Here is a 12430-nt window from a genome sequence, read left to right on the forward strand (position 1 = left end):
AGCACCACTGACTGTCTTGGTGACCAGCATGTTCCCAGCCACCCAAGAAGCACAAAAGATGTCCAGTCATGGCAGAATGTTGCCAGAAAGGTCTCCTTCTGGTAGACTGCCCCGGGGAGCAACAGTTCAGAAAGTGAGGCAAATTGAACAACAAGATCTCTGTGCTTTGTTTCACGTTGTCTTTGATCACTCATTTAATTTTCATTTGACATTGATGATAATAAAACTTCTCGAGAACATAAGTTACAGTGCTCATCCCCAGAAGACAGTGTCCCCGGGAGACCCCGGCACAAGCCAGGAGTTCATGCTGATGCTTATACCCAGATCTATGCAGCTGGAGGAGGTGGTTCTTGGGACCCAAGCTCCTGCGTTGAACACCCAAACCAGACCCAGTTCATTCATTCACCAGGAAAAAGGGCAGGACCCAGGCGGTCTCACCATGGGGGGTTCCTGGAGGCTCCCAGTGAGCAGTAGTCACTCAATAATAAAAGGATTAATAAATTAGAGTGTCTCCTGCAAGGGGGTAGGGTTGAAGGTGGGGCATGAGAGGGTGGGTCCCAGGACATTTAGGGTGTGCCTAGGTGGGTGCAGCAGGAAGCTGGGATATAAGCCCCAGACCCATGAGCAGAGTACGAAGCGCAGAGAACAGAGCAGTAGTGAGGAAGGAAGAACTCAGATCTCTCATGGGTGAGTCTGGACCACCAGGAGGGGCCTGGGCTGGTGGTGGGGCTGTGTGGGTAGGATCCTGTGGCCAAGACTGGGAGGCCGCCTGGACATCCAGAGAAGGCCCAGCTGTCTGGAAGGGCTTCCTGCGCTGTGCTGCGAGGAGGAATTAGCAGATTTGGGGGAGTGGAGTTACATTATTTGGGGTGGATGATCAGAGAGCTGGCACACAGTGGCCCCCCACAAAAGTCAGCGTCGCTTCCACCCTTGCCTGCCTTCCCAGCTGGGGACCCTGTAATATTCCAGAAGCTGTGATCAAGCCCATTTCAAAGATGTGGACACTGAGGCCCAGAGAGGGGCAGGCGCTGGGGCTCGAAGGTGGGGAGCCAGGGTCTGACCAAGAACATCTGGTCCAGATGCCACACCCTCATCCAGGCACTGCCTCCTGCTGCCGTCAGGCCTGAGCCCCTCTCCCACCTGCTCACAGGAGGGGCCTGGCCTAGGAGGAGAAGGGTGCCAGATCGGCTGGGAATTGGTGGTGGGGCTCATCTGACCCTGTTTCCTTGGCCAGACCCCGCCCGCTGCTCAGGACCCCTAAAGAGGCAGCGACAGGAGCGCACGGTGTACACCAAAGAGCAGCTAGAGATGCTGGAAGAGCACTTTAAGAAGAACGACTATCCGGGCTACCAGGAACGCCTGGGCCTGGCGGCCAAGCTCAACCTAGAGGAGCACAAAGTGCAGGTCTGACCCCCTCCCCGCCCCCGGTCCCCCAGACCTGCTCCCACTTGGCCACTTACCAAGTGCCCCGCCCCTGGACCACCTTCCCTGCCCTTCCCGCGCAGCAGGTGGGGAGCAGTCAGGCCAGAGGGGCCCAGTGCGGCCCTGGGTCACACGGCAAGCTAGGGATCTCCCCGGTGTGGGCGCACGACTGGATCCCGAGTCCACTTCAACCCTGTGCGGCACAAACCCGCCAACCCCGTCTGGCCAGGACTGACGCCCCACGAAGCCTCCCTGTGCCCAGACCTCAGGGCCTCTGAACCTGCGGACCCTCTCGGGCAGACCCCTTCCTGATTCCTGGGCTCGCGGGTGCCCCAGCCCTGTCCCTCCTGCCCTCGGCGCCGCCCCCCGGCGGCCTCCTGACCCGCAGGGGCCTCTAACTGGGGCTGGGGGCGGAGGCAGAGGCGAGGCCGGCGGCCCTCGCCCCGCAGCAGCCCCGCAGCCCGGGCAGAGGTGGACGCGCGCGGCCCCTGCTCTCTGACGCCTCGTCCCGGGCCCCTCTGTCTCCCCAGGTGTGGTTCAAAAACCGCCGGGCCAAACGCTCTAGGCTGGAGCGACTGTCCAAGGGCGGAGACCAGAGAGCCTGCGACGCCCCCGGCGCCCCCGGCCCCACATTCCCAGAGGAGCCGGGTTTCCGCAGCCCCGCTCCGCCCAGCCCCGCGGGGCTGCTCGCGGCACCGGATCCCGGCGCCTTCGGCCAGGGCCCGGCCAGGTGGGCCCCGGCTCGGGGCGCCCAGGCGGAAGTCCCGGCTGCTTCAGCCCCCGTTCCAGCCCCAGCCTCAGTCCCAGCTCCAGCACCCGTCTGGCCTCAGGACCCCTCTACCCTGAACTTCTATCCAGAGCCTCTTTCAACTCCAGATTTTGCAGGGGTGTTCTCCTACCGAGATCCCTCCCGGGGACCTCCCTCTCCCTTGATGTCTGGGTACCAAAAGGATGATGACTCTGAAGATGAGAACGACTTAGGCCCCAGGCAGCTACTGAATTTATAGAGTCATATGTCCCCACAAAGTCCTGCAGACCCCGCGGGACGAGAGGGGACTAGTTTCGTGGACCTGTGCATGGCACCCAGGCAAGGATGCAGGAATGTGTGGCAGCTCTGTCTTCACAGCTGATTACCCTCCATGGCGTTACTGCACCTCCAACCACCCAGCCTGGGGAGGTGGGTATTTTTGTCTTCACTGTGCGGCCATCAAAGGTGGCACAGCTCTGAATATCCCCACCCCGTTATTTGGGGTGGACACGGGCATTTCTGTCAATTAATGAGTCAGCGGTGGATTTGCTGCGCATAGTGTGTTCCGGGTTTTATGGACGCTGCCCGAGAACTTCCTAGGCGACCTTGACCGGCCTCATTCGCCCAGCGGTCCTGCCCAGCCTGTAGGACAGTTTAGAATTTGAGACTTTTTAATGTTGGACAACCTGCTGTCTTGTGACTTCTTGTAGCTTTAATATTGATTTCTCCAGTGATGGAGAAGTTAAGCATTTCTTGTGTGTTATTCAGGCATTAGGAATACTTCTAAATTGTCTTTTTTTCAACCCACTTTTCTTAATTTGTTTCAATTTAAATGGATGTCCCTTTTGGTAACCGAAGTGTTGGGAACATTTTTCCCATTTGTGCTTTTTTTATAAGTAGAATCTCTTGATTTTAATGTTGTCCATTTAAGTGCCTTTCATTATCTATTGTGATGACCCAGTGTCCTTTTTTCTTTTCCATCAGTGGTATGCTGATCGCTGTAAACAAAATTAATTTCTTAATAAAAATTTAAAGTAACTTTCATAAGATAAGCCCCATTTTCAAGTTGACATAAAAATTTATAAGGAAGCGGGTGAGTATAGCTCAGTGGTACAGCACATGCCTGAGGTCATGTGTTCAATCCCCAGTACCTCCATTAAAAGAAAAAGTTTACAAAAGCTGACATTCAAGGTCTGCTTACTTGCCTTGTCACAAACTGAAAGCTATTTACAGCTGGCATCAGTCTGAAGTCCTCAGTCTGCTGCTTTTGATACAACAGGGTTTGCTTTTTAGTGGGGGAAGGGCCGTCTGGTTTTTTTTTTTTTAGGGGGATGGATTTGTTTTTTTGTTTGTTTGTTTGCTTTTTCCCTCTAAAATTAACGCCTTTTCTTTTGTCTTCCTTGTTTAAGAAATGTCTCATTATCACATGGTTATAAAGATATTATTTTTGTCTCTAAAATCTTTAGTTTTAACTCCCATATTTAGGTCTTAAAACAACTAGAATTGATTATATGGTGTGAAGTAAGGATTTCTTGTTTTCTCATCATGGATTTCCAATTGTCAGTTTACAGAAAGAATGGTTAATTTGTCACAGATCAAGCATCCATTCATAGATGGATCTGTATCTACAGAGTCTGCATTTGGCATCCCTGGGCTCTATGTCCCTGCACCAATGATGTGTTCCTTCTGTCATCAGTTTCTCTGCTGCCCTCTGTGGCCATCCTGACCCCTGCATCTCCCCACAGCCAGTTTTCTGGTCCTGTCCTGGTCCCATTTAGCAAATGCTCCAATCCTCTTAGACCAGGCTGACCTCAGCAAAATATAGTGAGAATTAGCAGGGATTTAGAGGTTCATGTGACAGGCTATGGTTTGGGGGCAGGGAGGCAACTGCTAGAATATAACGAGACTCCTTACGATTGTCAGACAGACCCTGGTAGGAATGGAGACAGAAAAACACACAGACCCCACAAGGAAACTGAGGGGCAGAGAAAGAAAGAGACCAGGGGCAGGAAGAGGGGACACAGAGAAGGGGAGATACAGGGACAGAGAGGGGCAAGATAGGTAGAAGGTGGGGAGCCGCAGGAAGAAGGGGAAATTGAGGCGCCAGACTCTTGCTCTCAAAACCAGAATAGGCAAGGTTCCCCCAGCATGTGTCATTTCCCATGTGACAGCAGCTGCTCTATATGCCTTAATAACCTCACAAGAGGTCTTTGAAGGCCAGCAGCCTAATCCCTTGCCTACAGGAGTTCCTACCAAACATAAGAGCATTCAAGTGCCTTTCTGAGAAGACAGCAAGCATCCGAGCTGAGCCTGAACCAGGAGAGCACGGCCCTTAACTCCTCCGCTCCAGCAGGTTGGGCGGAGCCCATCTGCTCTGTGGACTCTTCACAGAAAGACCTGTGGACAGCCGGACAGCCGTGAGACTTTGGGTAACAACCACATGCCTGTGGGTGTGAATTACACGGAGTGTGCCATTTACACACTCAGCACGGAGGCTGATTTACAGGAAACACTGAGTAAATGTCTTACTATTCTGTTGTTTAGACAACCCCCCACTCCCCATCTCGTCCCTCCTCTGATTTGCCCATCTCCCACCTCTCTGTGCCATGGAGACCCATGCTTCCCCTTCCCTCTCCTCTCTGGTCTCTCTCCCTCCCCCTCAGTCCCTGGGCTTCTTCCCAGCAGGTTTCCTTGGCCTTGACCTAGTCTGACTCACCACATGCCCCAAGCTCTTAGGCCCAGGCAGGCCGGTGTCTGCAGAATCACAGCTAGGTCAGAAGACAGCTGAAGGGGTCATGAGACATATTTGGCAGGTGATGCCAAAACCTTTCTCAAGCCCCCGCTCATGTCTTCTCATGCTTCCTTGGTGGCCATGAGACTTTGGTTTCAGCAGTTGGTGCTGTCGCAGTCCCTGGGATCCCCTCCCCAACATAAGTCCCCAGGAGATGCTCTGAGGAAGAGAAGGTGAAGCTGTGGAATCCTCCCTGACATTCGCAGTGACTTGGGCAGTGGACGTAACATGCTGTAGATGTTCACACACATGCTTGGATGCATTTGCATTTGTAATCAAAATTTAAGTACACTTGTGGGGAGGGTATAGTTCAGTGGTAAAGTCCATGCTTAGCAAGCATGAGGTCCTGGGTTTAATCCCCAGTACCTCTGTTAAAAAATAAATAAATTCATACATACATAATTATCTCCACCCACAAAAAAAAAAAAAAACCAACCAAAAAAAATAAATAAAGAAGCCTAATTACCTCCCCCCCAAAAAAAAACAAAACAAACAAGAAAAAAAAGTTAATGGAGTACATTTATCTCCAAGCTCCTTAACTTGTATATATTAAATATATACAGCTTTTGTGTGTTCATCATACATCAATATAGTGTTTTTTTTTTTAAAAAGCATGCCATCCAACAGCTAGCCTGAATTTGACTCATTTGTGGTGAAGCATTTTATATTACTGTTTTCATTGCTGATCACAGACATTGGCTTTAACGTGCTTAAGCTAACTGCACTGAGTTATTTATTAGGGTCTTTCCCCCCAAGTTGCCTTTTCCTTAAAGTGTTTTACTTTCAGAAAAATACATACACCCTCGGTTTTTGGTTCTCTTTGGCTGCTCTCAGCTCCACACAAAGATCCCTTCTCTACGAAGAGAGATGAAGTGGAATTTTATGTTTTGTGTTGTACTCATTCCCTCTTGTGTATTTAGAATTTCTTGTAGAGATGTGTTGTTTTTTTTTTAATGTTTAGAAAACTGTATCTTGGATAAGGCAAAACTGTCATGCTTACTGACGCAGGAAAAATTCTATTGGAATACACACACATTACTGGAACTAGAAAATAAATCTAATAAATAAATAAATCAAGATCACAGGGTGCAAAATCAATAAACAAAACTTAATTGTATTTCTATACAATAGCAATAAAAAAACTGGACAAGGATATCTTTTAATAATACTATTCACAATAGCACTTAAGAACATAAAATACATTGAAAGAAATCTAATAAAAGTTGTGCAAGACATCTACAATACTCAACATATTGCTGAGAGAAATTAAAGAAGACCTACACAAATAGAAAGACATCCCATGTTCATGGATATTCTCCCCAAATCTACCTATGCAATGCAATCTCAGTAAAAATCTCAGCAAGGTCTTTTTCAATTGAAGTATAGTTGATATACTCTACTATATTTACTAACAATGTTGTGTTAGTTTCAAGTGTAGAGCAAAGTAATTCAGTTATACGTATATCATATATATATTCTTTTTCATATTCATTTCCATTATAGGTTATTGCAAGATGTTGAAAATGGTTTCCTGTACTATAGACTAGTACGTCTTTGTTGTTTATCTGTTTTATGTATAGTAGTATGTATCTGTTAATCCCAAACTCCTAGTTTATCCCTCCCCCTGAGCAAGATTTTTTTGAAGAAAATGACAAGATGATCCTAAAATTAGATGGAAATGCAGAAGATCTAGAATAGCCAAAACAATCTCCAAAAAATGGAGAACTGTATTATGCTACCTAATTTCAAGATTTATTATAAAACTACAGCAGTCAGGGAAGCATGTGATGGGCATAAGGGTCAACAAATAGATCAATGGAATAAAAAAGAATATCTAGAAATAAATCTTCAGATGCAATCAACTTGTTTTGAACAAAACATCAAGTCAATTTGGAAATTGGGGGTGAGGGGGAAGAAATAACAAATGGTACTGAAACAACAAGACATTTTTATGTGGGAAGAAAATGAACCTTGACACCCACCTCACTCCAGAGGAAAAACTAGAATGAGTAAGCTTCTAGAAGCATCCATAGAAGAATATTTTCTATTTCTTGGAGTAAGCAAAAAAAATTTTTAGGACAATTTTTCTTCTGTCTCTCAGTTCCTCCATCCCTCTCTTATACCCTCTTCGTTTATAGTTTCTCTTATTTTATTTTTTAAATATGCATCCAGTGACCAGGTAAATATGGCTAATCATCCCAGCCAGGAAGCACGTCCCCTCTTTCAATATCTTCCTCCTCCCTCTGTTTCTCCTCCACTCAGGTGATGCTCCCACCTGCCCCTCCATCTCCTTGTCTCCCTCGTCCTCTACCGCCTCCCTGTGGCCTCTCTGGTCCCTGAGTCTCCCCACAGTCAGTCCTCTCACCCTGTTCTGGTACAATTTAGCAAATGCTCCAATCCTCTTAAACCAGGTGGGCTTCAGGAGAGCAGAGAGAGAATTAGATCAGATTGGAGGGAGGGAAGGGGGTCATGTGACCGGTTACGGAGGTGAGGGAGTGGACAGACCTAACAGGGTGGACAGCCCGGGGGGCTACCAGGATATAACCCAAGCGCTGCCTGCTAATCTAACAGACCCTGTTAGGGATGGACAGAGAAGCACACTGAGGAAACAGGAGCGGGCCTGCGGGGAGGGTGGGGGGCGAGGGGCAGGGACGCAGAGGCACTGAAGCAATTAGAACGTGCCTCTCCCACCGCTCATAGATGGGTGGGCAGTGTTGAGCGCCTTGAGCCCTGAGAGCCTGGAGATTTTGTTACCGCTCATCTAGACTTCTAGAAGCCCAGATGATTGTCTCTAAACATCATCTCCTTCTGGGGGTAACTGAAGTTTTTTGGCGTAAAGGCTGGCTCCAGGTCTAAGGCAGGAAAAAAATCCATCAGGGCCAGCCTGGAACATCTTGTCACACCAAAAATAGGAAGAGCTCAGAGATTACTGGGGTTCCGTCCAAAGACTCGGGGGCCAACTTGAAGAAACCAAAGGTGGAATCATGTGAACTTCAAAGGCAGACTCTCAGCAGCGGATTGAAAGACGTCAAATGCTGCAATAAATGTGAAGAAAGAAAGAAAGAAAGAAAGAAAGAAAGAAAGAAAGAAAGAAAGAAAGAAAGAAAGAAAGAAAGAAAGAAAAGAAAGAAAAGAAAGAAAGAAAGAAAGAAAGAAAGAAAGAAAGAAAGAAAGAAAGAAAGAAAGAAAGAAAGAAAGAAAGAAAGAAAGAGAGAAAGAGAAGAAAGAGAGAAAGAGAGAAAGAGAGAAAGAGAGAAAGAAAGAGAGAGAGAAAGAGAGAGAGAAAGAGAGAGAGAAAGAGAGAGAGAGAAAGAGAGAGAGAAAGAAAGAGAGAAAGAAAGAGAGAGAGAGAAAGAAAGAAAGAAAGAAAGAAAGAAAGAAAGAAAGAAAGAAAGAAAGAAAGAAAGGAAGGAAGGAAGAAAGAAAGGAAGGAAGGAAGGAAAGAAGAAAGGAAGGAAGGAAGGAAAGAAGGAAGGAAGAAAGGAAGAAAGGAAGAAGGAAGGAAGGAAGGAAGGAAGGAAGAAAAGAGAAAGAAAGACGTCAAATACGTAAAAACCCACGGGTTCACAATGGTCCTCAAAAAGAAAGAATCAAAAAAAAAAATGAGGAAAGTTGTTGAAGATCTGATTTACTTTTCTAAACATTGCTAAATTAAGAAAAATCGTGTTTCTCCTGTCTTTCCTGTGGACAGTGTAATTCGGTGTAAACAAATAACTAAAGAGAGGTTTTTTTCCTTTGGGGAGATTTACAGTCAGTAAGTAAAGAAGAGATGATGGAATTAGGAAATCTCTTTTTGCATTGCCTGTGAAATAAGGGGTTTTAGGCCAGTGCTGCCTAGTAGAACTTTCTGGAATGATGGAAATATTCTATATCTGTGCTGTCCAATCCAGTAGCCACTGGCCACAACTGGCTATTGGGCACCTGGAGTGTGACTGATACACATTGGAATAAAGGCCAAGGGTGAGGGGAGGGACTTGGAAACTTGGAAGCAACCAAGATGTTTTTGAGGTGGGGGGGAGGGGTATAGCTCAGTGACAGAGCTCATGGTTAGCACACGGGAGTTCTAGGTTCAATCCCCAGTACCTCCACTAAAAATAAACTAATTAAGTAATAAAATGGTTAATTTTCTTTAAAAAAAGATGTCCTTTGGTAAGGGAATGGATAAATAAACTGTGGTCCACCCAGACAATGGAATTTTTATTCAGTATTATAAAGAAATGAGCTCCCAAGCCATGAAATGACATGGAGGAAACAAATGCATATTACTAAGCGAAAAGAGCCAATCAGAAAAGGCTTCACGCCGTGTGAGTCTAACAACATGACATTCTGGAAATGACAAAACCAGAGACGGTACAAAGATCCCTAGATGCCAAGGGCTAGAGGGGAGGGGGGAACAGCTAGGTAGAGCCCAGGGGACTTTTAGGGCAGGGAAACTACTCTGTGGTACTCTAGTGGTGAATACCCATCACTATATACTTGTCAAAACCCCTAGGATGTCAGTACCAAGCGTGAGCTCTAATGTAAATTATGGACTTTGGGTGGTAATGAGGTGTCAATGTAACTCCATCAGTTGTAACAAATCTGGTAGGGATGTCTATAGTGGGGGAGGCTGTGTGTGTGTTGGGGCAGGGGGTGTATGAGAAATCTCTGGACCTTCAGCTCAAGTTTACTATTAATCTAAAAATGCTCTTTAAAAAAAATCCTGTTTAAAGTAAAAAATAGGGGTGCTGACCCCATACCTGATGGTTCTGAATTAATTAACATGGGTTCAGCCTGAGACTTGAGTGTTCAAATCTTTCCCCAGGTGATTCCAGTGAGCAGCCAAGGGTGCGTTACCAGCGCACTTAGGTAACGGGCTAATGGAGAGCTTCAAAACTGAGGGAGGGAAACAATCTTCTAAGACAGGTATTTTAATAATAGAATAAAACAAGAAACAGAGGACAGATTTGAAGTGAAAAAAACATTCAAGAAACATTTAGAGCAAATGCAATATGTTGATCTTATTTGGGGATCATATTCAATCAAACCAACTATAAAAAAGGCATCTTTGTGATAACTGGGTAAATTCAAAAATGGACCAGGGACTATATGATATTCAGGAGTTACTGCTAATTTTGTTAGATGCAATGATAACCTTGTAGTCACGTAAAAATAAAAGTTAAGCCAAAAGAATGGAAAATAGGTGTTCAAACAAAAACTTAATGTTCATGGCAGCATTAGTCACAATAGCCAAAAGATGGAAACATCCCAGGTGCCCATCAACTGATGAGTGGATAAACAAAATGTACGTGTACAAGGGAATATTCCACCATTAAAAAAAAATGGAGCACTGACACAGGCTACAACATGGGTGAACCTTGGAAACATTGTGGTGAGTGAAAGAAGCTAGACACAAAAGACCACATATTGCATGATTCCATTGCTATGAAACAGAGTAGGCAAATCTATAGAGACAAAGATAGTGGATTCGTGGTTGCAAGAGGCTGGGGAAACAAGACAATGGGAAGTGATTGCTTACTGGGTTCAGAATTCCTTTTTAAAGTGATGAAATGTCCTAGAACTAGAAAGTGGTGGTAGTTTCGTAGCACTGGGAATGTACTAAATGTCATTGAATCAATCATACATATACTTTGAGATGGCTCAAATGGTAAAATTTATCTTATATGTATTTTACTTCAATTTTTTTAAAATGGAAAGAGGACTGGCACAAAAGGAAAGTGTGCTGGAAGGGTGCCTTCCTTCTTCCTGCTTGGAGCACAGATGTGATGTCTGGAGCTGCAGTGGCCATCTTGCCACCCTGAGGCAAAAACCAAGCAGATGAAAACCCAACAAGATAAAGGAAGGAGACAATAAAAAGATAGAAAAAATCTGAAACCTTGATCACATTGTTGGGCTGACTACCAACCTCACAACATCTTCGTAATAAATAGCCTTGAAGTTTAAAAGAAAGGTTGGGGGGTGGCAGGGAGGAGCTGCCTATCCTGAAAAATGGAGTCATTCTGAGGGTTTGGGTTAAGGGGAGAGGAAGAAGCAGTCTTTTCTCTGGAGGAGAGAAGTGGGGAGGCATAAAAAGCAATTCTGAGTCAAGAAAGGAAGATGTCTGGATGCTAGAGGCACTGAGGGCAAAATCTCTCATTTTGCACATGACTGTAGTCATGCTCAATCCCAGCCTCCTGTTGCCTTGATTCCCTAGCCCCATTTCCCTTACTTCCTCCCTCCATCAAGTCTTCACCCAGAGAGGTGAGGTCACTTGTCCGAGGTCCCACAGTCAGCAAGTAATGAAGCTGGGATGGGTTATAGATAAATGGACGGGATCCAGACACAGAAAGAATTTGAAAAGAGAGGTGTCTTTTTCCCTCTTTATTACTTCTTTGAAAAGTGACATGTTAACAAGCCTAAAATGGTGATTTCCTTGACTATACCGAATCTCAATGACCAGAACTGATTCCATGGTCTCACATTGATTCCTGGCGGTCCGAGGTGATCTGGGAAGGTGCAGTTCTCAAAATTGACCACATGGTGTCGCTGTCGGGAAAGAACTCATTGTGTCTCCCGTTTCCTGTCTTGCTGAAATCTTTTTTTTTTCTTGAAGATGTGAATTGTCTTGGTTAAGCCAAAATATGATCCTGTCACTTTCTCTTTATCCTCCATGCATGAGGTAAAATTAAAATAAAAGGACCATGGTAGGTATTCCTAGTGGTCAACATTTTCCCGGCTCTCCTCCTCGTCCTGACCACCGTTCCCAGGCAGATTCTACAGGTGGGTGGGGCCATGTGACGGTTCTGGCCAATGGGCTGCAGCTAGAGGTGATATGTGTCACTTTCTGGCTGAAGTCTTTAAGAGCTAGTGCATTTTCTTTCCCAGACGTGCGGACTGCAGATGCTGGGAGTCCAGGTTCCGCCGTAGAAGAACAGCGTCTCCATCAGTCTAGATCTGCACTGTCCAGTAAGATAGCCCCGAGCCGCATGATACGGGCAAGGAATGTAAACGTACATAAAGTAAAATGAAACATTCAGTCCCACCCACCACATTTCAAGGGCTCAGTAGCACCGTGTGGCCAGTGGCTATGGTATTGGCCAGAGCAGATATAGAAAGTCCATCAACATACTCAAAAAACTAAAAATAAACTTACCGTATGATCCAGCAATCCCACTCCTGGGCATATATCTGGAGAGAACTCTGATTCAAAGACACATGCACCCCAGTGTTCATAGCAGCACTATTTACAATAGCCAAGACATGGAAGGAAACTAAATGCCCATCCACAGATGACTGGATAAAGTTGTGGAATATTTATACAGTGGATGACTACTCAGCCATAAAAAAAAAGAATAAAATAATGCTATTTGCAGCCACATGGATGGATCTGGAGATTATCATTCTAAGTGAAGTAAGCCAGAAAGAGACAGACAAATACCATACGATATCACTCATATGTGGAATCTTTAAAAAAAAAAAAAGACATAAGT

At 45.7% G+C, this 12430-nt stretch overlaps 1 protein-coding gene across 1 annotated transcript; it reads left to right on the plus strand.

Annotated features, from left to right (window-relative positions):
• The first annotated feature begins 683 nt into the window (after positions 1-683).
• Positions 684-3280, plus strand: LOC141578698 (uncharacterized). Its single transcript, XM_074370848.1, is given in 3 exon segments — positions 684-687; positions 1235-1404; positions 1824-3280. Coding segments are annotated over 3 exon segments (903 nt in total). The 3' UTR covers positions 2553-3280.
• The last annotated feature ends 9150 nt before the right edge of the window (positions 3281-12430 follow it).

This window comes from Camelus bactrianus, chromosome 9 (assembly GCF_048773025.1).
Source record: "Camelus bactrianus isolate YW-2024 breed Bactrian camel chromosome 9, ASM4877302v1, whole genome shotgun sequence".
NCBI lineage: Eukaryota > Metazoa > Chordata > Mammalia > Artiodactyla > Camelidae > Camelus > Camelus bactrianus.